The 25,868-nt window shown below is 41.4% G+C and overlaps 1 protein-coding gene across 7 annotated transcripts in view; it reads left to right on the forward strand.

The window, feature by feature from the left end:
• LOC117271944 (receptor-type tyrosine-protein phosphatase mu) overlaps nt 1-25,868 on the forward strand; it is a 231,636-nt gene extending 205,768 nt beyond the window's left edge. For 4 of the 7 annotated variants that reach the window (XM_033650517.2, XM_033650519.2, XM_033650521.2 and 1 more), the window contains 11 exons: nt 3,602-3,699; nt 6,025-6,141; nt 8,076-8,230; nt 9,327-9,462; nt 11,421-11,570; nt 13,708-13,881; nt 16,462-16,593; nt 20,323-20,448; nt 22,674-22,837; nt 23,056-23,191; nt 24,882-25,868. In XM_033650517.2, coding sequence (XP_033506408.1) covers nt 3,602-3,699; nt 6,025-6,141; nt 8,076-8,230; nt 9,327-9,462; nt 11,421-11,570; nt 13,708-13,881; nt 16,462-16,593; nt 20,323-20,448; nt 22,674-22,837; nt 23,056-23,191; nt 24,882-24,935 — 1,442 coding nt within the window. In that variant the 3' untranslated portion in view covers nt 24,936-25,868. The remainder of the gene's footprint in view (nt 1-3,601; nt 3,700-6,024; nt 6,142-8,075; nt 8,231-9,326; nt 9,463-11,420; nt 11,571-13,707; nt 13,882-16,461; nt 16,594-20,322; nt 20,449-22,673; nt 22,838-23,055; nt 23,192-24,881) is intronic. The other 3 variants (XM_078173094.1, XM_078173092.1, XM_033650523.2) reach the window with 3 other exon arrangements.

The raw sequence follows: 25,868 nt of genomic DNA on the forward strand, positions 1-25,868 counted from the left end.
ACTTGGTAGTTAAGATGCTGCAACGATCCTGGTGCAAGTCTGTCCACACAGAAGCAGAAAGGCTAAAAAAAATACTTGGAAAAAAAAGTGTAAATATGTAAATCTTTTGTCACTGACAAATCTTTTAACAAGCTCAGTGTTGAATTTCACATCAAAACTTGGAGACTGACCAAATGTTGTCAGCCAAAAACCAACAAAATTAACTCAGCTGTTTTACGTGACTTGTTTTCTAACAGCTTTCAGGGGCCTAAAGGTTATTTAATTTATTTTCCACATAAATGACAAGGAAGAAAACCCCCTAATAGTTTGTGTCTGTGCCATGTCTTAGCCTGTGTCTCTCTCTGTGTGTCTGCATAATTTGTCATGTCTCCAGGTAATTTAGGCCAGCACAGGAGAATGCACAACTGCAGAGATTTGCATTCACTAATTAATTTGTCAGAAGTAATTTTTTTTTCCACTTGGTGCTTGATTAAAACTAATATTAATAATTTTAATTAACCAGAATAATAATTAAAATCCTATCAATCCACAATTATTGCTCAGTGAAGTTTTAAATATTGGAGGCAGTCAATGGCTCGCTGCTCATTTATTTTGATGTTCACCAGATGCGTTAGGGTCCGGTTCGGGCGAAAGGTTGGTGTTGAACAGATGAGGTGTAGTGGTAATTACTTGAGCTTCACGCACACAAGCACACACACACACACACACACACAGACACAGACAGACAGACACACAGACACACAGACACACTCACAGGCTGTAGCCTCGTCTTTAAATTTGTGATTTATTTGTACTCTCTTGTTTTCATCTGTATTTAAGCCCTCTGCTGTGGAGTAAGCACTTTGCTATGAATCCGTTGTTGGAAGCACTATAAATAAATCTGGTTTGACATGTTTTTCAATGCTCGATCCAAGCAGTGAAAATGGAGGGAAAATGCTCCATAAACTGCATTGTTGCTGTAGCACTGTAATACCTCCAAATCCCCTGTGTGTATATTGTGTGTAAGTTGATCTGCTTCTCTGTCTGCCGCTGAAGACAGAGGCAGCAGCGTTATTGGGGTGAGGTTGGGATAAAAAAAAAGTCACCTCAGCATATACATAAATAAAGTAAATAATGCAAACAATTTTTAAAAGAAGTGAAGAATAGTGCATTGAATTATACAAGAGGGTACTAATAATAATGAATATAGGAAGGGATTATTGATATTTTACCACTCACTGTTCTGCCTGACACTGTGTAGAACTTTTACAGACTGATGGTACTATGAGGTTGCATGAATATGAGCAGAAGATGAGAAAAGTATGTGTATATCCCATCCTGGATTATTGAAATCTTAATACTCCATCATACTGCGATATTTTAAATGAAAGTTTGCTTCTAACTGTGTCGTTTTCACACGGAGATGGAGCTATAGGGCCACTATGAAGTCCCATCTTTATGCTACCTTTGTATTTTTACACAGAACTAAATAATGGCAACCTAATGCCTCTATCGTGACATATAACATGTATCGACACTGTTTTCTAATCAATAACAATGACTATAACATGTTATATGGCAGCTGATCTCGTCCTCTGTACGGAGGGTAAGGAGCGCCTAGATCTCATTATCTCTTGTTAAAGAGTTAATGATTATTGACATTTACACCCACTGTTCTTCCTCTTTGAGTTAGCTGCTAACTGTTACAAGGCTATTAAATCTCCTGCTCATGAGTCACACGCATAACACGTCGCCACATATCATACCCGTGCCGCCCATTATCCTGTGTGACATGGATCTAATAAACTTGGGTATGACATCAAGATTGATGTATGCAGACTGTACAATGATAGCGCCTACTGAATCGCAGGCTATGATGTATGATGCAATGGCTTCCCATACCGTGCGCAAGGATGCTGGATGCCTCTCCAACTGTGAAGCACAACATAGAGGGTCACCTTACCTAAAGTTTTGTGGGCACTCTATTCTGCAGTGTGTCTCTGTTTGTGTTAGCTAGCTGCTAGGTTGCTCACCTGGCAGCAGCAACTGCACTGCTACTTCCTTCATGCTTCGTCCTTCTTTACGCAATCACAGTAAGAGCTGGAGGACACATCATCCAGGCAAGGCTTCTGCTGTCAGAACTTGACAAGGTTTTCCTCTTTGCTGGAATCCCAAACATTTCTTTTAGCGCGTTTTGCCTCCATGGCGAGCTGCTATACATCTGTTTGTTTGGGTTTAGCGCCAGTGGATCATTTCATGCTACATTTCTATTGGTTGGTTAGTAGACGAAGGTGATAACAGCAGTCACACATTGAGACGGTCAACCTAAATTTCTGACACTGTCTGAATTCATTCCAGGCTGTCTTTGATCACAAGACCATGACAATGACCATCCTAGAACCTCTCTCATTGTGCGACATGGGACCACCATTTTAGAGCCACGACCAAAGTTATCGGCATGTTTCTTCCACGCTGATCATCTTTTGTCTGGGGCAGCCCAAAATTGCACAGTGTGTAGTAGGCTTTAAACAGAAGTTGTATCAGTGCTGCAACTACCTCAGTAAAGGCGCGACAACTCTGTCCCCCCATTCTGCGATTGTACCTCTTATACAGTAGGTGGAATGACAGCATGAAATTACTGCTTTGAAGAGGCAGTGTAAAAGGGGCTTTTGTGACAAAGCAATGGTCAGCAAAATCACTGTTGGCCTCAAGGGGCTTTTACAGTCTGTGCAGCATACACACCCTCTGTCCTTAGACCCTTCCTTAGATAAGGAAAAACTCCTCCCTGGAAGAAACCCCAGGAAGAGCAACCTAGGAGGGATCCCTCTCCCAGGATGAACAGACATGCAGTAGATGCCGTGTGTACAAAATAGACCAATGTACAAACAAATCCAAATGATTCACATCATTCACACAGACAGGAGAATGAAACAAACGTGAAAGGATGGAATAAAGCTCCACAGAGATGTGGTTTTCTCGAATTGTTGCGGAGAAACTTAACTGCTCTGCGCAGAGCCCTGACCTCAACCCCATCCAATACTTCTGGGATGAACTGAAACACCAACGGTGAGCCAGGCTTAATCATCCAACATCAGTGGTGACCTCATTAATGCTTTTATGGCTGAATGGGAGCAAATCCTTGCAGCCAGGTTTCAAATTGTGGCGGAGAGTCGTTCTAGTAGAATAGAGGCTGCTATATTGTTTTGGAATTGACCTTTTGCTAAGCCCCGCCTTTTTGTGAGGGCCTGACAAGCTGTCCGAGTAATCATGGAGCCCACACTGTAACTAACTGCACTCCCTGAAGAAATATTATCATATTTTTGGGGAAATGAAAGAGTGATTCCAGAGAGAGGCAGACAGAGGGGTCTACAGTCTGTGTTTGAAGGATATATGCGGGATGTCAAACTGACTCAGCAGCAACAACAGGTTAAAAAGTTAGTTTAACTAACTAAAAAGTTAGTAAAGAGGACAGAAAATGAAAATAGCTTCTGTTGCAATGAGCAGTATAAAATGGGACCAGAATGAATTGGTCGTGTAATAAAGTGACCGTACGTGTAGTTCACTAATTCTGAAATTATACAATAAACTCCAAAAACTAATTTCCTCCCTTTTTCTCTCTAAGGGCCCATGCAGGAGACGGTCTTCGACTTCTGGAGGATGGTCTGGCAGGAGAACACGGCAGCTATCGTCATGGTGACCAACCTGGTGGAAGTGGGCAGGGTGGGTATTAATTAGATGTTCACTTTAACCGCAGATCTCATATGAGATTACCTTGCCCCCAGTCGACTGACAGCCTGATTGCATCTGAAGGCGAACGGAGCCATCTTTTTTAAGTGCCTTTGTGTGTTTGGACATCGGCGTCCAGATGTTTCTGTGTGTGTGTGTGTGCGTGCGCTGGCTTAGTGAGGCATGGGGTCTCGCGTGCCGCCAGCTCTTTTTCCATCTATCTGATCAGTGAGAAGTGAGAAGAAACTGATTGATGGCCTTCATTACCAGAGAGGCATCCAGGCAACTGAGTACTGTTTCATCTGAGTGGCTCTATAACAGGAGATTATACTCCACTGTAGCCGCCAGCTCCTACCAGGCTCCTTTAAGCATAAACATCTTTCAGTGTTGTCCCTATTGGACAAAAGGGGACTGTTATTGAGTGCTGAGGATGGTTCATAATGTTCAAACTAATGATAGAGCCTTTTTTTTGTTCACTATAGCATGTGGTCTGCCTCGGAAAAAAAAGAAAAAAAAACCCAGAGCCCTACTTCAGTCCTAATTTGTTCCACTTAACTCGCACTGTAGTTCCTCCTGGTTAGGTTATAATCAAGAGAAAATGAAGGTCTTAACGTACAGTGTAATGCTTTGACTGCCAGGGGATTTTCTCCAAGAATTTTAAACACATTCACACTGAAAGCCCCTTAAACACAGGCACACCTTGATTTTGCTGATGTGCATTTTTGGTGGGGCTTAAATGTAGCAGAGCTGATAATGATTCATGGGCCCATCTCTAGGTACCTCATTAGGCCGTTCCTCTACAGTCGCTGAGCCCAGCCCGCCCCGCCCCACACCTTCTCCACACCTGCTTAGCTGCGGTGCCGTCCTCAGCGGGCCCCGGCCCCCAAACCGTCTGTTATATGATCCTTGTCCAATGGCGGGCGGTAGGCACAGTTGGTCACAGTGACGGTGGCTCCACAGAGGGCCCCATAAAACCACTCCGCCATATCACAGTGGGCCATCTGCTCAGCACAGTTGCTGATGAACTCTGGGAAATCCTGGCACACACAGCCTCTGTGTCCCGCTGATTTCACACACAGGGGCGGCGCTCAGCGCACTTTGATGTATTTGCTTTGGAAGGTGGTGTGCTGAAGTGTGTGATGAGGTGATGCTATGTGAGCTTCTTTTCCATACACTTTATCCATAAGAGCGAATGAGTGGGGTACACACTAAGTCGCACACTCATAAGCGTACCCAGGCAACAGAACATCTGTGTGTATGCTGGCATAATTTAGCCCAAAGGCTAATTCCCCCCAAACCAGGCGCCTGATTCAGAGTGATCTAATAAGGTAATGGCTTTTGCCTAATTCAATCTGGCTGGAAGCGGACGGCAGATTTGTGATTGTCATCGGGGATTAGTCATTAGGGGTGTCAGAGAGAGGGACCTGAAAGTCCCCCCTCTGTCTATGTCACTCCACAAACCAAAATCTCATTTCATTCCTAATCAGCGCATAGACTCCAGAAATGAAAATTGAATCTAGTTGTGGCTGATGTCGCATTTATCCCTCATCAAAAATTATCATTCTCTGATATACCTCCATGATCTCAATCTCTATTACCAGCCGCACTCCCTCTGTATCAACAGTTTAATTGAACAGGGGGGGGAGAAGGGGGGTTGGAGGGGGTGGGGTAATTTTGCACTCTTATGATACCTAATACAAGTAATATTTCCAGTGGGGTGTTTTAGGTTTCTATTGGGAAATCTGTTTTAAACAGCTGAGGGTTTATTATTTCATAGCATTATTGGATTGTCATTATATCTCCCTTATCCAATTGTAATACAGTTTTTTTTAATGTTTTGTCCTATTTCTCTCCACTGGTAGTCAAAAACTTAAGGTGGACAAATCTCACACCCCCTCGGTGTCGATTACGCTCTGTTCCAGGGTGTGCACGGTCTACCTTTAGACTCATTTTCACATTATCGATGTGAGAATGAAAAAAGCAATAATGAGAGAATGAGCTCTCCATCGATACGTAAGATTCCCATTTACAGCAGATCCTTGACCAGGGGTTGAAACTAATAAGAAGCAAATCTCATTTTGACTTCAAAGAAATGCTCCTGACACTGAAATATAAGGTGGCAAATGTGGGGTGACAATTATCTTTATGGCCTGCACACTCGCAGAGATTCGGATAATTTGTGAGTGTGTGTGAAGTAAAAGAAAGCATTGTGTGTGTGTGTGTGTGTGTGTGTGTGTGTGTGCAGATGTAAAAGCATTGCAGTTGGCTTACAGTATTGTGTGCATGTGCTTATGAAACACTTGCTTTTGTCACTCTCAGGTGAAGTGCTGTAAGTACTGGCCTGATGACACTGAGATCTACAGAGACATCAAGGTGACGCTGATAGAAACTGAGCTGCTGTCAGAGTACGTCATCAGGACCTTTGCTGTAGAGAAGGTACGCTTTTTAACCTCCATTGTCTGCTGAGAAATTTGAAACAGTGTTCATACTTGTGCTCAGCACTCGACTTGAACCTTTGGCTGAAGACGTTATGGGTTTTGTGCATAGCATCAGAAGCACCACTCGAAAGTTTCTTTGCTACTGTGACTTAATTGTAACTGACTTAGTTGTGTTTAAAAAGTATCTGTCATGAAAACCACTCACCAAGGCCATAGCAATATGACTTGTGCTTACCAAAGTTTTTATTGGGCAGCAATGCATGCATCTCCCAACTCCCCATACCACAGATCACACTGACATGAACAGGCTAAAAGTAACACATTAATTTTACCAATATTCACTGGGATTGTTCAAACAAAAAAAGCATACTACCAGAATACTATGAAAGATGATATAATCAATTAAAATTCCACACAAACAGTGGTAACTTTGAACAGTAAGTAACTGTAAGAAGACATGAACAAAGAGAGACCATGTAATCAGAGTAATCTAGTGCAGTGGTTCCCAACTGGTCCAGCCACGTGGGTCAGATTTCCCCTTAGTCATTTGCTCAAGGTCCACAAAGTTTAATTTATTCAGCATCATACTTATGTTTGGACATGTCGGCAAGCTAGTTTGCTGTCTCTGTTAAAGGGATAGTGCACCCAAAAATGAAAATTCAGCCATTATCTACTCACCCATATGCCGATGGAGGCTCAGGTCAAGTTTTAGAGTCCTCACAACACTTGCGGAGATCCCAGGGGAGAGTGGGTAGCAACACAACTCCACCTAATGGAGGCTTACGGCGCCCCAGATTCAGACGTCCAAAAACACATAATTGAAACCACAAAATATCTCCATACTGCTCGTCTGTAGTGATCCAAGTGTCCTGAAGCCCCAACATAAAAACGTTCATGTGTGTTCACGTGCTTTCGCTGGTGAAAGCATGCACTTTATCTATTTAAAGTCTTCCCAGTGGGGCCCTTAGAGACCAGTAGATTCTTTCTGTTTAACTTTAAATACTAATTAATTAACGTTGAAGAACAAACAGGACTTGAGGTTACAGCCACATTATAATTGTTGAAGTGTGACAATGAGTCCACCTATGAAGTAAACTTTAAGGCGCAGTGTGTAAGATTTAGTGAGATTTAGTTTTATCAAGTTGTTAGGACCGCAGATTTCAACCAGGTGAAATTTCTCCCAGTCTTCATTCCAACATTGTTCAGAGGGTTTTTACCAGGAGCCGAAGTATCCACAGAAGTCTCTTCCTCTCTAAATTAAACAGACCCACTGGTTTAAACTGGTAAAATCACTGAATAAAGCAGTTTTACATTTAAAAAGATGGTGTTTTTTTGATGCTGTTCATCACGGAGGTGCTGCTAACTACATTAGACGTATGGTTTTATCTAGAGCCAGTGTTTGGTTTGTCCGCTCTAGGCTACTGTAGGAACATGGTGGTGCAACATGGTGATATCTGTAGCAGAGGATCTGCTCTTTATATAGATATAAATGGCTCATTCTAAGGTGACAAAAACACAATGATTCCTATTTCCATGTGATTATACACTAAAGAAATCATGAGCTTACTTATATTATATTCCAATTCTACCAATATATCATCCTTAATCCTACAAACTGGACCTTTAAATTCAATCCAAACTGAAAAAACTGTTCTTAATACGTTAAACCAACTGATTGAGAAGTTCTTTAGTATGTAAAGAAATACATCTACAATGGCCTTGAACATCCTGTTTGCTGTTAAATAATGGAAACTTTGCTCAGCCCCTCCTCGACTTTGCCCATGAAGTGTGTGTTTGTATTCAATCCCACTCTGTATTTGCTTTAGAAGGACCTCTCACATCGTCTGTACACTGTATGCTCTTTCTTCTCGCCACATCCCCGCCGTCTTCTGCTGCGCTTTGTGTGTTTAACACGATGGCTCTGTTCCTCAGAGAGGGGCTCACGAGATCCGGGAGATCCGACAGTTTCACTTCACGGGCTGGCCGGACCACGGGGTGCCCTATCACGCCACGGGCCTGCTGGGGTTTATTAGGAGAGTCAAGTCCAAGACTCTGACCAATGCTGGGCCCATGGTGGTTCACTGCAGGTCGGTGCGCACCGGAGCTGACCGCTCTGTTTTATGTTTTTGATTCTACTGTCAGACCAGTCAGGATATTCTTCTGTATACAAGCTTCCTGTCCTACCAGGTAGCTGATGAAACTTTCCAAAAAATGTTGTTGTCAGAGTTGTGGGAAATGGATATGTGTACAGCTGTAGATTATAGCCAATATTTTGGAGACACACTGGAATGTAAAAAGATTTAAAGAATATAAAGAACAACACTATTTTCTCCGATGCAAGTGACATTTATTTGTCAGTGTTATTTTGTCTGTCAAACTCCCTTTGCGCTTGCAGGGATTTAAAGGGTGTTTAAGGCATGCAGATCCGTGTCTGAGAACAGTTTTCATTAGAAAGTTTTACAAATAGAGTACTGACTGCAAAGATATGCACATTATTCCAAGTACAAGGACACCGTTTTTGAAAAGACATGTTTGATTTCTTTTCATATAATTTGTCAGTGTTATTAACACCAAGACAAAATCCCATTCACCTTTTACTGTATTTAGGCAGAGGCAGAAAAACTACAGACAAATAACTTAAAGTGAGATACTTGTGCTGAATAGCAGCCACAAGTAACTACAGGATAAGGGTGAATGCCAGAACATACAGAAGTAGCTGTACCACAAGTAGAATAGAATTTTGAACTTTAGTGATGTTAATTGTATATTACATTAGCCACCATATGCTAGTGGTCACACCAGACCAAACCACGCTGCAGCTGTGAAAGCACTGCGTGAATAGGAATGCTCATGAGCTCAGCTATTCCTTTATAAGAGGAATAGTATGTTAATTCCTCTTTCAAATATGACACTTTGAATTCTGGGCCATGAAAAAAAAACTATCATCACAGTCAGATATCAGTGGAGATAAATTAGGAATTGTTTTTGTGAACCAATTTTTTCAGATATTGCTATTAAAAGCAAACAAAAGGAAAAAAGCCAAACTTATCACAACCATCTGAATAACCCTGTGGAAAACCTAACCATTGCATTCATATTTTAATTACGCTGTGCTTTGAATGTCAAACTCTTATCCACTGCTTTCTATTGCACATCTGAGGTTTCCAATCTGTTTTCCCGCAGTGCCGGGGCGGGACGCACGGGCTGCTTCATCGTCATTGACATCATGCTGGACATGGCGGAGAGAGAGGGCGTGGTGGACATTTACAACTGTGTGCGGGAGCTGCGCTCACGGAGGGTCAACATGGTCCAGACTGAGGTACGGTAAATCTGGTCCCACGGTGTCCCCCTTGGCAGAGCTTGGCCTGCCCGCAGAGACTCATGAGTGATAGGAAGTGTGAGGATGCAGCTCGACAGGCTGTTGCCATCAAATGTGGATTATCTGGTATCTGCAAGTAATTCTTAGCATAAGCCACACTTCTCTGGCGCTTCAGAACAAATGCTTCGAATTAGCAGCAAAGAAAGGAGCTTTTTTTTTTTTAAATGAAAAACATGTATTATTTCAGGAAAAATTCATCATCATACCTGACATTTATTAGTCAATATTTCTGCAGCATAAGCGATCCAGTCTGTAAAGATTTCCAGCCATTTGCCAATGACTGATGATGCCCATTATCTTTTAAAATGCAGCATAATTAGTTTTAATTTCTAGCTGTCAGTCATTTTCAAGTGCCAGTTCAAGTGTCGCATTTTTCAAACAGTAGGAATATATTTCACTGTGTAACTAACCTGTCTAAATTGACCTCTGTGTGACGGCTGTAGGGCGAGGGCTCTTCTGTGATTCAGAAATGTCAAATGAATAGTGTTTATATTTACAGCTTTACATGTTTATGATCACTTCTCAAAAAAAAAAAACATTTATTGGAGTGCACACTAACTATTTCCCTGGATGCTAAGCATGAGTGCTTGGCAATGCATGTTATAATAAAAGGGTTTAGAGGCTTGTAACTGAGAGCATTTAGCTCATATTGATGGCTGAAAACATCCCTGGCTCATCCTCCAGTTTTATGCCAGTGTGGGGCTACCGAAGGACTTTGCGCTTTCCTGAACACTGGCCATCTGGAGGTGTCCATAGTCTCGTTGGATGCATCATTTCACCGTAATTCCCTTTAAATCACAGGCGTCATTGGACTTAATGGGCAAATGTTTCATCATTGACGTCCGAATAGGGATTTGAGTAACTGGAGACCAAATGTTGTTCACCCTGAGTCATTCTCCGCAAGTTCAGTGACCTTCAAAGACTGTGTATGTGTGTGTTTTCCCTCGCAGGTGTTCAGGCTCGTTGGCATAGCTCCTGAGCCTGCGGCCAGACACTAACTCTCCAACGAGGTTTAATCTGTCCGCAGAAATGAAAAGCCTTGTTGTTGTTTATAGTTTATAAGCAGAGATAAGATCTGTCAATCTGCCGGTGCTGGTTTGAGCGCCGTGTCGCCGCTGACCCCGGCCCGAGCTAGTCAAACTCTCAGGTCAGCAGTTCACATCCTGCACTAGACTTAACAAATAGCAACACATGTTTCTCTGTAAATCTGTAAATCAGTGACCCCTGTGCACGTGTGCGGATTTTGGTCCGAAGTGACAAGGGAGTGTCAGCTGAAAATGTCACTTCAGAATAGATTTGCATCAAGCCTCAAGCTGTGTCACCATGTCGACTGCTTGACTGACTGATGTGAGGAGGAGGAAATGTGTCGTGATTTCCAGTTTTGCTCTGCATGGAGCAAAGGACAGTGGTGGGCTGTTTATGTTGTTAAGATGTCAGCCTTGTCATTGCCCTGATCATGACAATAATGACAATGAAGTCTCAAGGGACGGCGAAGGCGACCCAGGTTGAACAGGGTCATGATGAACCTGAAAAGGCCATGGAATTCAAGAAAATATCTTCTTCCAGGCCTCTAAATATTTCAAGGTTTTTAAAATGTCACACAGTTCTGAGTTTTATAAGATAATTAAATCATCTATTACAAAAAAAATGCAGAAATATGTAATGTAACCTTTGAACATAGACAATAACAAATATTAGTCATAGAAACTGCCTCAGGGGTAAAGAATAATTATGGTGAGGTCGTGGAAAGGTCATTGAATTCTTATAGCGAAAATACAGAGAAACACAGGCTCATGCATTTCTGCGGCTGCTGCTGGTAAAAATATAATAATATGTTGTCCATTGTCATGAGTCTTAGAAGTCTGATGGATCCGCAATGAGGATGCTGTTTTTTGCAGGAGCAGTATGTCTTCATCCACGATGCCATCTTGGAGGCATGTCTCTGCGGCGACACTACCATTCCTGCCAGTCAGCTCCGCTCAGTGTACTACGACATGAACCGCCTGGACCCGCAGACCAACTCCAGCCCCATTAAAGAGGAGTTTAGGGTGAGTATATTTTAAAGGGGGCCTTTTATGCACATGTTCAGGTTCACACTTGTATTTAAGGTTCCTACTAGAACATGTTTACATGCTTTAATGGTCAGACATCATTATTTTCCAAATATTGTCTGTGCTGAAACACCTGTGTTTACCCTCTGTCTGAGACTCAGTTTTGCACCTGTTTCTTGATGCCCCTCTCCCAATAAAGCACAGTCTGCTTTGACTGGTCAGTGTTTCCAGGTCTTCAGTATCTTGGTGTCTCTGCACTGTCATAGATTGCCACAGGGGTGATGTTTTTCTGTAGGCCGATGCAGAAGTTAGCGTTGCCTGTCCTTGTTAAAAAGCCAGTGGGATTTTTCCATTGGATTTTGGATTATTGCAGAAAATTAGCTCAGTGTTACACAAACATTTATGATACTTACACATTTTGTTCAGCTATTTTGCTGTCTATCTATCTCCACAAATGAAGACCACGTTTATGACTTTTGAAACCTAAATGCAATCACCAGAAGTAAAAAAGCTAACGGCTATAAATCAGGGGCGTCAAACTCATTTTAATTCACGGGCCACATTCAGGCAGATTTGATCGCAGGTAGGCCAGACCAGTAAAACCACTGCATAATGTCCTATAAAGAATAAACACCTCCAAATCTACTTTAGTTTACAATACTCAGTTTTTCAGTCAGTCTACTTCTAATTGTAATTACATGTGCATTTCCACTCCTGTGTAGTGATTCTGACCACACCAAACTTAAGTGAAATACAAGAACTGTATTCTGGTCAGGGTGGAAAAGCCTCTGAGGCAGCATTTTACATGAAGAAAGCTACTCACTGTGTAACTTGCTTCCGAAACCTGGTACCTCTTAGCCTTCACAAGTGCATCACTAGTAGGTGTGCAAGTCATCCAGTGGGCCAACTTGGACCCTTTGGCAGGCTTTTTCAGACCCCCAGGCCGTGTGTTTGACACCCTTGCTATTAACAAACTACACTATGGTTACATGACTTCACTATGACCACCACAACAACGCTGTCAAGCCATGTTTGCGGTGATGACGTTCTGTAGTCTCATTGAGCCACTTGTAAGCAATCGTCTTCTTTAGACACATAAAAGCTTCAAAATTCACAAGTGGGGTATTTACTGGTGTAATTTATGTCGTAGAATTAAAAATGAAAGTCTCTAAAGTTTGTGTTAAACACAGACCTTATTTCAGGCATCTAACCAAAACCCCATTCAAAACACCCATTGACTTCGAGACGAGGAACCAGTAGTGCTAAAATGCTAACTAATTTTCTAGTTTTAGGACTCAATCCTGGAGCACTCTGTTGCAGACTAACTACTTTTTACTGGGAAAAAATCACCAATAAAAGCTTTTAAACACAATCAGACATGTTCCAGCAGGAATCTGATCTGAAATTGGGGAGATATAAACATCAGCAACCTAGATTACATGTATTCCAGACACATTAGCTACATGTACATTAGCAGTGTACATTTAGCCAGGGAATGTAGGGCATGTAGCGTGCCTAGAGCATATGTACATATAAAGAAATCCGTCACACTACGATGTCGCACTGTAGCCAGAGTAGGAAAAAATGGAAATATAAGGGTCTGGTGCCTGAGGTTTTTGCTCACATGGATTTCCTCTACCTATGTCTATCTTATTGTTTAAAATCTTTGTCCACATTTAATATGAACGTCCTTATTAATATTATATATAACTCACAAAATATGGAAATGCATAACAGGTCCCCTTTAACATGATGAAGCAAATAAGGCACTGTATGCAAATACCTAATAAAGCATAATCTGAAGTGCAGGATAAGTTCAAAACAACCGTAAACATGTTGTCCCCTGATGAATGGCGCAGTCCCCCTCTGAGCCAATCAGTGGCAAATATATCACCTTGCTTTAATCTGTAATAGTAGCACCCCTCCTTGGACCAATCAGTGTTACATGAGATGCATTGCCCCCCTTAAGTTTCATCACAGTCGCATCAGGGGAGTAAGAGCTATCGCTAATGTAACTGATTAAAGAATTGCATTGTTAATTACCATATTGGGAGATAATTAGCACGCTCAAGACCCAAGTGCCTACCTTCCAGCGTCAGTATGACAGTGTGTAATTCTGCTTCAACCCTGACAGACTCTGAATATGGTGACTCCCACACTGCGGGTGGAGGACTGCAGCATCGCCCTGCTGCCCAGGAACCATGAGAAGAACCGCTGCATGGACGTCCTCCCTCCAGACCGCTGCCTCCCCTTCCTGATCACCATCGATGGCGAGAGTTCCAATTACATCAACGCTGCGCTCATGGATGTAAGAGTCAAACAAAAGACATATTCATCAGCATTTCTTTACAGGGTCACTTAAAGGAGCATTACTGGAGTTCTTGCTAACTGAACCCCTGTGATTTTAAAGTACTAAACTGACACTGAGTCACAAGGCAGGAAGTTGCAGCTGCCCCTCTCTGTGTGAGCTGAAACATTCCTACATGTTGCTTTTCTAGTCAATCGCTCATCACATGTAATGTCAAAGCAGGTATTTTTCCTTTGACATGTTAAAGAAGACATCCTGATCTATTAAGGCTAATTAGAGTGGTGACATCTGTTTCAGCCTACTATACTATACAAACGACTTCCCTTTGTGTGATTACTTAACCTTGCTAATTGTACACGAAGAATAGATTCCTGTTTTTAAAATCAATCATGGCCATGCCTGAAATATCTTAAGGCAGAACTATAATCTTGATACTTGAACCCTACTTCAAGGATTCAAGGACTTCTAGTTCTCGCACGCACATCACCACACCACAAAATGTAGAGTGAGGTGTAAAGGGACAACTGAATGTGTAATATTAATAGGAATACCACCCACCCATAAAAGAGAAGGCATTAGAAAACAAAGGACTATTATACTGAAAGTGGTCTTATGCAAGATTGGACTTAAAAATAAATATATGGAGAGAACATCTAGAAATGAGCAAGTGGATTCAGATTAATGTCACAAAACCAAAGACTCAAGTCAGATTTTAACCTGGTTTAAGTCATTGCACCTGTACACGAATCAGGGAACTGATTTGTATGTTCCATCATCTTGTGGGGCCACTGTTACAGCAATGGCAAGTTATCGTCTGCAGCTGACAGCGACAGCAGAAAAGGTTTTTGATTTTCTATATTAACGCAGCTAATGGATGACAAACTTTGGCATAAAATGTAGACATTATAGTTAAAAAAACAACAAAAACAATCACTCCTACTAAAAATGAGCTACTGGTGTTCCTGTTTAACAAGAGTTGACTTTTGGACCAGTGCATCCGTAGATACTCGTAGTAACTTATGTAACTGGTTGATGTAGGTAATTAACACAAATAAGTCTGTATTTAAAATGATTAAAGTAAAACTGAAACCTTTCACAAGGACACCCGCAGGTTCTGTTCGTGTTTGTGGTTCTGTTCGTGTCAAAGGTAACGTTACTTAGAAAATATTGGTAAAGGTAGAAAACTGCTGTTCTTATGACAGATTTCATTAAAACACGAGATGTCACTGCACTAATGGCAACTCAAACAGGTATATTACTGAGACTATTAACAGTTGAGTTAAGGGTCCAAAATTTCAAGGCTTGACCTTGGAAACAGTGCTTGACAAAATAGACTTAGGCCCATTTCCTTCGCTGTTTTGGATGTTGTAATCATATCACATGATCTTCATGATGGAGCTTGCTAGTTGTCATAGAATTGTAAACTCTGTTTCCCAACTGAACCGTATCGTACTGCTCAGTGGAAACTGGGCTAAAGCTAGGTTAAAATTTCCATCAATTCAGGGTTCCCGCAGTCATGGAAAACCAGGAAAAGCCATGGAATTTGACAGTCATGTTTTCAAGGCCTGGAAAAGTCATGGAGTTAGTAATCCAAACCATTAAAAGTTTTGGAAAAGTCATGGAATTCTGTTACGTGTTATGAAATTGTTGCCGTAATTCTACGTGGATGATGTCCATGTAACGTTGTGTGTATGATGTTTTCTTTACCGTTACATACATGGCTTCAGTTTCTCCCCACGTTCCATCTCTCCCTTCAGGTAGCACAATCCATGTTTAAATTGAGTTTGAATCTGATGTATTTGAAAAGCGTGGCAAGCGGGGCAAGAAAAAATAATTATCGGAAGTCATGGAAAAGGTTAAAAATTTTGGGCCTAAAAGTTAAGGTTCAACGTAAATTTTTTGACTTTGGAATGATGAATGATGAATTTTGAATGATGTCGATTTCATGACAATAGGCTAACATCGTCTGCATAGGCAAACATCATTGACAAAAATTATGTGGTATGATGAAACCGCTAATAAACAGACCTTGAAATGGGAGCGTTTTGTCATGGCATGGTTTTGAAAGAAAAATATTCAAATGCTTATAAAATGCCATCCCATTTGAATCTAGCGTAGCGTGGATGTGGTCTTAAATGAACAGCTTTGTCATCTGTCACAGTAACTCAAATGCACCACAGGACAACACAAACCTTGAATACAATGTATAGCAATTTTCAAGTGTTAACTGTATCCGGGGCGGACCTAACAAAGAACACCTTGACAAAGCTTGTGTCCAGTGATGGACTTTTTGGCTCTTATCTGGATTGAGCAGGTGACCTCTCAGGTACAGGATCCTCTCAGTCACCACTGGGCTACCTTTGGGAGCCAGAAACCACATTAAAGCAGCGTCCTCATATAATCTCCCCAGACATGGATTCTCCATTAGAAAGCAGCACTCAGTGCGAGGCAGGTCAAAGGATGGAGGTCATTTTAAAATGGTTATAGGTTTATTCTTGTCAGCTTACATACTATGTCATAGGCATAAGTGACAGTTTTTTAAACATTTCTTTTGCTTCTTTTTTCTTTATTTTCCTCCAGAGTTACAAACAGCCTTCTGCTTTCATAGTAACCCAGCATCCATTGCCAAACACAGTGAAGGACTTCTGGAGACTGGTGTTGGATTACCACTGCACATCCATAGTAATGCTCAACGACGTCGACCCAGCCCAGGTAAACCCGACCTGATATGTGTGCATTAACAGACGCACACACAATACAAAATATAATCCTCAGGAGATATTGCAAAAAGCATGCTGACAAACAGATGAAGCAGTTCCTTTCATCAGAAGTCTGTATCTAATAAAGTCACACCAAAGGACAGCGTGGGAACTGGATTCAGAGAGATTGCTTTTTTTGTTTGTTTTCTTCCAGTATGAACCCAGGGAAAAAACAGGGATGTGTCTGTGCTGGCAAACACATATATATGCCTATAACAGTATATGTTTGAAATGAGGTGGATGCTGCGGAGTGGAAGAGGACTTGCCATGAAAGCACGGGTAGATGGAGAGACAGGCCTGTGGAGGAGACTATCCAGATTTCTCAGCCTGAGGCTCTGTCATAACACCCGGGGATCAAAGCCTGAAGCCAGGCTTGCTCTCCCCATCCAAATCCCCTTTCCCTTGGTGACTGACTGACTGGCTGACTGGCTGAATAGAAAAGGCCTTTCATTCAATATTCTCACTGTAGCCAGCCAGTCAGCCAGCCAAGGAAACAGCACAGGTGGGAAGGGAGAAAGGGGGGCCGGGCGTGGATGGAGACGAGGGAGGTGGTGGATTACTATCTTCTCCATCAGCATCTTTGTTTCTGCATCTGTTGAATTTGTCAAATTTTGACAGGCTCTCAAAGGAAGCTAGAAAGTGGTGCTCTCTCTGCCACACAGACTCTAAATGTGTTTGTGTTTTTTGGGTGTTAGAGAAACAATGCGAGCGAATATTTGTATGTCCATTTATATGCGTGTACTCGGGCCTGTTATTTGCATTCGTCTCAGGTAGTCTCTTTTTCCCTTGTTTGTCCCTGACTCTGCATGTAGGCATGTCTGTCTGTGCAGGATCTATCCATCTGTGCGTGTACGCTTCCACTCGTCTGATTTAGTGCTGTGAGGCCGGCGGTTGGCTCTGCAGGTGCATGTTCTTAACTGGGCTTTCTCTCCTGAGGAGTGGAAATAGGGGAGATTTTTCCTCTCTTATGATGCTGTCCCAGGGGTTTATTTCTCCTGTTGCACTTTTCAACAAGACCGTCAGAACAGTCGATAACACTATCAGTGAAGGCTTTTAATGCTTTTTAACTGGGGCTACAACTATGGAATATTTTTTTTCTTTTACATTAAGCTATTGAGTCCTTTTTGAATATACTTTGAAATGTTGATAGAGAAAAAATACCCATGGGTTACCCATAGTCACCTGGGGCTTTACCTAAAGCCCAAAGTGGCATCCTCAAGTAACTTCTTTTATCTGTCAAACACTTTAAAAGCCAAAAGTATTGTATTTACAATGACACCTTTACACCTTAAATTTGAATGTGTTTTAGGTGATTGGTCTGGAATCAGAGAGTGCTTGACCCATTGATCACAAATCGGCTAAAAATGCTAGATAATGTCATCATGTGCACCCTATAAAATTGTAATTCTTTCAAAACAAGAAATCTTTTTTTTTTTTTTTTTCCCATCATGATAGTGGTTGACAGGCAGAGGCAGTGTCCATTTAGACTGCATTCAGTTGTTTGAGCTGGACAGAACAATATGATCTCAATTGGATATCAGTGTGGACACTGATGACATATAAACTCCAGATCATGTAATCAGATTACATGACTCTTTAATGCAAGGTGTAAAGGGGTATCCCAGGATTTTGGTACCTCAGAGGATACTTCTGTAGTTGTCATGGAAAGATGGTAGAGTTGCTCAACAAATTTGAAAACAACCAGAAATGAATTAAAAATTAAGCTTGCATGGAAGGGCCAAAAACTGCAGTTCCTCTAATGGCCTCTTGAGGCTGGCACCAAAGGCCAGTCAGTTGTCACAGGTTTTGGTCTCCAAAATGATTGCCCTGAACTCGGATCAACCCGGGAAATTAATTCCGAGTTACGATTTGAACCAGCTTATTTAAGAATATATGTAAGCTGGCCTGTTTGTGCCTGAGACATAACCCTAATATTGACCTAGGATTGAACTTCAGCCTATTTTATTAACCGGACAGATCTGGAAATTAAAACCACTACCAAACATAAGAAAAAGTGATGACTAGCTACTCTTGGAGCTGTCGTGAGAGGGTTTTTCATAAAATTAATCAAAGTTGTGAACATTGTGGGGCTCACTATTCATCTTGCTCGGCGCTGCCTCCATTTTGCGCCAGTGCGTTTCTCTCTTGATCAGGGCTGATCATTGGTTTTCTTGGCTCCACACTGGTATCACACATAATGATAAATAGACCTGGGATCCAGGCTAATAGAATGGAACCTGACCTGCACCCAACTGACCATGTGGACTCCAACCTGTACCTGTCCTGGATCGGGTCTTGAGTCCTAGGGTTCAGGTAGACCCATGAAGACTTCTCCTCCACAACTCCACCCTCTCATTCAAATAGGGCCACAGGGAGTTGCTTCTGGATCCAAAAATCCAAGATCGCGAACGACAAATTGGCAAACTTGAGCCTTCAGAATGGGAGTCCACAAACAAATCTGAAATGTCATGGTGTCTAAAAGTAATTGGATAATGGGTAAACTGATATCTGCAAAGTCATACGGCTGCTGTGAAACTGCGCCTACTTAGGGCAACAAAAAAGGTTGTCTTCGGTGCATCGGTACAAGAGACAAACAACAAAGGACAGTAGAACAATGAATTGGGCTGGACAGCCACAAAAGGTCCACAAGCTGAGATCAATGCAAGAATGGCCAATTCATTGAAGATTTCTATGCACAAAAGAGGGGTGCTCAAAGTGCCAAAAAGAATAAAGCAGCAAATGTTTGAGTCCTTGACGATCAAAATAGATGTCTAACACTTAAGTAGTTAAAATAGTTATCACTGAAATAATTACCTAAAGTAATGGACAGTGGAAATAGTTAGCAGTTGGATAAAAGGACATTTAGCTAAAAGTGCTCAGTGGTTAAAAAAAAGTCAGATAAATGGTTGAATTAGTTAGCTAAAATGTTTTGGTTAAAACTAATGAATAACCAGTTGCAGTAGATGCAGTTGCAGTTAGCCAAATGAAACAATTCAAATAAGGTGATGGATGAATATTATCTGTTTTTTCAGTTTTCTATTAATCAGCCATCTTTTAATCTTTTGATTACACTTTTTCATTTACCGGGCGGATTCTCAGAATATTTCTCAGCATGAAAAATAAGTAGAAAAACAGCTTTTAAGAAAGAGTGTATTTTTATTTATTTATTTATTTTCGCCGTGGAGATATGAACAATTCTTCAAGGTTTTTCAGGAACTTGTGTTAGATGAGTTGGACAAAGGGTCAGTTGATTAGGAGAGCGCTCTCATACTTAGTGCATCTGTGTTTAGTGTTTAGTCTATCAAAAATATATTTCAGCTTTTGTCTGAATTTTCTCCTGTGAGGAAGAAATTCATCATATATTTAAAAAGAAGGCACTTCACATTAAATTAATTCACCTTCTTCTTTGCCTCTTGTTTGTTATGGTTCGTGTCCTCAAACTTTGTAATCGTGCATAACCCTCTTACATCTGTGTGTAACGAGTTTAAATTAATGTCACTTCAATTAGTATGGTTTGGCTTCTGAAACTAATGAATCATCTTCCATTTTCTTCGTTTTTCTTGTGTGTTTCTCTGTGTTTTGTCTGCGTGTGTGTGTGTGTGTGTGTGTGTGTGTGTGTGTGTGTGTGTGTGCTGGTCTCTGTGTGTGAATGTATATGTGTGTACGTGCCTATTTTGTTTAGTTGTGCCCACAGTACTGGCCAGAAAACGGGGTCCACCGCCACGGACCCATCCAGGTGGAGTTTGTCTCTGCTGACTTGGAGGAGGACATCATCAGCAGAATATTTCGGATCTACAACGCAGCACGGGTACGGTGACACAGGAGGGTCACGCTTCAAAGGAAAAAAATCATTTGTTTAGGGGAAAACAACAACCGATACATTTATCATTTCTGCTCTGCCGCCCATTTTTTGTAACTTTTCTAACTTGTTTGTCTTCTCTGTCGTGATCACAACAGCCAATTTATTCTGTGACTGCACACCTCACACGTCCCACTCATACGCCGGCCTGTCCATTCAAGCTGTGCAGCGGCAGAGTCATTCTGTTCTTTAACTATGCCACTGCACCAGTGTTTGGACCGAGGTGTGATCGCCTCGAGTCACATGTCTCTTAGACAGCTTGAGAAATCTTCACACATAGTAAAAGAGGTAGAAGTTGAACCGACTGTTCCTTCAATCAACACTAATCCAGTGTTGGAAATAGTTTTGGTTTTATTAGAGCAGCGTTTGAGATACTGCCTCCTGAGATTTTCTTCTCCACCACAACACAATGCACAAAAGACAACCTCCCTTTTCAAAAACAATCTATCTATTACCCTAGATCAGTGGTTTTCAGCCTGGGGGTCGGGACCCCAAAGGGTTTCACAAGATGAATCTGACAGTTCACAAGATAATTACTGAGATAGGAGAAATAAAAAATATATTTCCTCTACACAAAATTAGATTTATTTTTATCTGATAATTTCTCTTTCTTGTTAAAGGTATGCTATAAAGGATTGACAGTTACTTTGTTAACATGTTCACCTGCGAAAGTGAAACTAAAGCCCTGTTTCAACCAAACACTTTGGGTATGGTACCTTTGGAACCAGAAGTAACCCTTCAGACATGGTACCTAGACCCTAGTGTTTCCACCACAGACAGTACTCTTAAATGTGGGCCAGGTTGTTGTCACTCACTGCTCCATCCAGCACTCACTGTGTTTCGTCCTCCATCAGTCTGCACCTTGTTTATCGTCCACAGAACGCGGTTACACACCGACACTTTCAGAACAAAATAAAACAGGCTACAGTGAGAGTCTCTCTCTCCACGGGGTATTCAAAAATAGCGAGATTGTGCATTTAGTCCTTCTCAGGCAAGCTCAGGGGTTTAGTGTTGCTGGAGTGACTCTACTCATTACAAGTAAACGTTCCACCTTAAAAGTCACCGGCACTCGGCCCAGTGAATTAAGTTATTTTTTCCTCTGACTCCAGCTGCTGCAAGAGGCAGCAAAACATCCTTTCATTTTATAGTTACAGTTTACTAATAAAACTTTCCACGTATTAACAGTGTTTACATAAGTCTCAAAACCAGCCACAACTCAGCCCTGAGCAGAGTGACTGTCCAATCAACGGATTGCAGTGTTCACAGATCTGTGTGCTAGGTACCCCAACAGAGGGGTGACCAAAAATAGGGACAGTACTGAACAGTTCCATGGGTACCATCCACAACTCTTACAGTTGAAACGGGAAAAAAAGCTGCCAAACTGAACTTTATCATCCCTTTTTTTTCCATCGTCACTTTTTGTTCACGGTGGAGGTATGCAAGAAAAAGTTTCTTTACAAATTCAGCATAACATTGGGTGAGTAACTGATATGCTAATGATCATTTGGGGTTAAAGTATTCCTTTAAACAAGTTTTTAAGTCCCATGTTTCAATTATGTGAGCACCATGAACCAAAGTCAATTAACTCTAATTGGAGATGATGAAGAAATCTCAGAGACAGATACCTCACAAGTTTGCCAAATAAAACCGCAGACAGTCACACTATGTATTTTTTGTTTGAGTGAACTGACCCTTTAATTTTGATCTAGCAGACATCACTGCACAGAAGGGGTCCTGACCTGCGCCTGCGTCACCTGCAGTCACCTGCATAAGCTCCTTACCCCTACAGTCTGCCTGCGGCTGTCACAACAGTCACTCCTCATATGAACGTGTTATAACAGCATCTGTCCGGCAGAGGCATACTACAATCTAATCACACATGATCACTGACAAGTGTTATTGATTGCTATGTCTGAGTGTGATTTAGAATGTCTGCAGCTCAGATCTTAACTATCAGTCTCCAGCTGGAGCTGTGATAATCTATCAGCCCGTCTATCTGCGCATTCATCTCTCCAGTGACTCCTCACGCCCTTATCCATTTCTTGTCCAACTTGTCGCCATCAAATTTAGCTTAGCTGCATCTTTACAGTCTGATTGCATCTTTGCACAGCAGCGATTAACCCTCCTCCCCTACTGTGTGTTAACCCGGGATAACCGTGTGTCCTCCCCCCCAGCCTCAGGATGGCTACCGGATGGTGCAGCAGTTCCAGTTCCTGGGCTGGCCCATGTACAGAGACACGCCCATGTCCAAACGCTCCTTCCTCAAGCTAATTCGACAGGTGGATAAGTGGCAGGAAGAGTACGACGGAGGCGAGGGACGCACTGTGGTCCACTGTCTGTAAGTCATCACCACTCTCAGTGCAGAGGGAAGTTCATTCTGTGCTGCTATTAAAAATGAAACATCTCCACCTACTGACTGAACAGTGTCACTGCATCTCAAAGCTCTGAAACTCCTCACCACTATCAGCTTCATTGTCACTATTAACCGTTCTGTATTAAACTTGTCTTCATTATATTTAATTTTCCTAACACTTGACTGCTTTGTGACAATTTCAGGAACGGGGGCGGCCGAAGCGGAACATTCTGCGCCATCAGCATTGTGTGTGAGATGCTTCAGCACCAGCGCTCTGTGGATGTTTTCCACGCTGTCAAAACACTAAGGAACAATAAACCCAACATGGTGGACCTACTGGTGAGAAGACGTTTTTTAGAGTTTATTATAACCTCACAAAGTACCAGATGGTAATCAAAGAGAGTACTCCAGCAATTTATTGTACTTCGGTGAATTAGGGGGACGATGGGAGAGCATGATAACCTGACTTATAGTCCATGGTATCAATGGGTCAAGCTCCAAAGATGCTAAATCTCGTTCTTTCCTATAATGCAACCAATAGCATCTTTTCATTAGACCCACATCTGTCAAACTCCTCTTCATCAGTTTCTAACAGAAATGTGCCAGAGCCAAGATAACCCTGATGTCTATTTAATTTACTGTTATTTGTAAAATCAGTGGATTGTCTCTTTAAGAGTCACTAAATTCTACTTTCTTGTGTCATACAAGTTCAACGAACTTGCATTTAGATATTGTACATCTAAACTATTGGGTGATAACGGTAGAGAAATCAGTTAATAGAAATATTATTTGAAAGGTTTTTTAAAAAAAAAATAATAATAATTGCATGTTTTATGTGTTTTAGATTATTTAACTTTTTTATAAGGAAAAAAATGTCCACAATTAAAGTGAAAATATCAGTAAAAGCTAATTGCTTGTTTTAAAAATGAACGTAATGTTTATCAGTATTATTATTATTACTATGACTATCTATTACTATTATTTTTATGTCTGTACATCCATTTTTAGATGGTCTAGATTGCATCCCATGGTCCCCAGGGGCCATGAAACCCCCTGCTTTACTCATGTAACAGCTTTACACATACATAGATATACGTAAATATCATAGCACAATTTTATTTACCGTAATATCTCCTATTACTTTAAAAGAGCCCTGTTATGATGAGGGGTTCTTTGTCAAACTGTAGTTTTAAATCTTAATTTTTTAAGATGATTTTGTGTTTACATGGTGCATATTACTAAATTACTCCAGCCAGTTCATATGGATGACTTGTTTGTTTGCTAGTTTCCATAATGCCACCAACAAGTTAAGGAAATACCCATCATCTTTCATAAGTTAGTTAACCATACTGTATATGGACTACACTGTATCAAACATGGCTCCCACTTTGGGGTGTTTATCAGCCAGTGGGCATTTATTTTGCCACTCCCAGCTCTGTAACTTTATCCTACTAGCCTACTGTAGTCTGTAGATGTTACTTTAGCTTTGTATCACACATAGTTAGAGACAAAGTTGAAGTTTCACAGTGCAGTACAAGATAAGTTGACTAGTTTACAGGCTAGTTCATATGGATCTTTTTTGCTGCTCTGATGCAAAGAGGCATGACGGTACACCTCTGCAAGCTTTGAGGATGAAGTATGACCTGCAGCTTCTACTACAGTAATACACCTTCATCCCTTTTTAGCAGCAATTTTCTTCTTTTAACTTTGAGAACAAAATTAAGTAATTTGAGTAAAAAAAAAAAAGGCAAACAACATTGTCAGGAAATGACTCAGACACTGCCAAACTACACTGGAGGGGCTGTCAATAAGTATTCCAGCAATATAAAGTACATTAGTACTCAGGTGGTGGACAGGAGAGAAGGTGGAGGTTAAATCACTCCATCAGAACTGCTTTCCAAACGGTCAAATTGCTTCGGACCCTAATCGGGGCCCAACTGCTCTTTTTTTGGCCCCGGGGCCCCCTAGCAGGTTGATCCGGCTGTGCACATCCCTCTAATGTTTTTGTTTGTTTGCTCTTGTCTCCCAGGACCAGTACAAGTTTTGCTATGAAGTGGCGCTGGAGTACTTGAACTCTGGGTAACTCGGAGTCCCTGAACCCACCAGAGACTTTAAAGTTTGGAACATTACAGAGGACTGCAGCTCACATGTGTGCATTGTGCTCGGAGTGTGTGAGTGTGTGTGTGTGTTACCAACCCGACAGGAGCTAAGGTACACACACACAACCGTACATGCGGCTCCTTTGACCAGCTCTCATTGGTCTAGATGGGGGGAAAGGTAACAGAGATGTACAGTGTTAAATATCGCAGCCTGTTTTTGTCAGCACCGGCTAAGGAAGCCAGCAGGAGCACAATGAGGTTTTTTTTTTTTTTTCCCTCGCTGCAGTGAGTCGCGCCTCCTCTCTGGATCCCTCTTTCTGTCTGCCTCTATCTCTCTCAGCCGCCTGTAGTCCCGTGGTTGTTGCCTTGATCCTCATTGGATGATGAGCGTTAAATACTCTCCAGTTTTCTGTTGGAATGCGATACACTGTACATAATGTTAATGTGTTCATTTATTTCTCTCAGATTTCTGATTTTTTTTTTTTTTTTTTTTTTTTATAAATTTGCTCAGCTCATTATTATAAGTCATTAAACGCAGGAGCTCGAAGCCTAAATGTTACTAAATGTCCTGTAAACTTATGACTTCTAGATGATTTTTGCTTCACGCTGTATGTTGGGGACAGCCGGCTCCGTCTACATCTGCTTACCTTATTTCCTGTACAGGGATCCAAAGCTTTATTTGCACTTCCATTTGAATTCTTGTTGTGCATATTGTACATATTTCTGTAGATTATTTATTCACAGTATGTACTTTTTTTGTGATTCGCAGTAAGTGACAATCATATGTTCTATAGGTTTGGTTTATTGATTGTACTGTGTGCTTTTTTTTGGTCATCTTGTGTGACAGATCAATTCCACTGTAAAGAAAAAAAGATATTATATAAATGTATCTACAATATAAAACATTGGATTATTTA

Source organism: Epinephelus lanceolatus, chromosome 12, assembly GCF_041903045.1.
Source record: "Epinephelus lanceolatus isolate andai-2023 chromosome 12, ASM4190304v1, whole genome shotgun sequence".
Classification (NCBI taxonomy): domain Eukaryota; kingdom Metazoa; phylum Chordata; class Actinopteri; order Perciformes; family Serranidae; genus Epinephelus; species Epinephelus lanceolatus.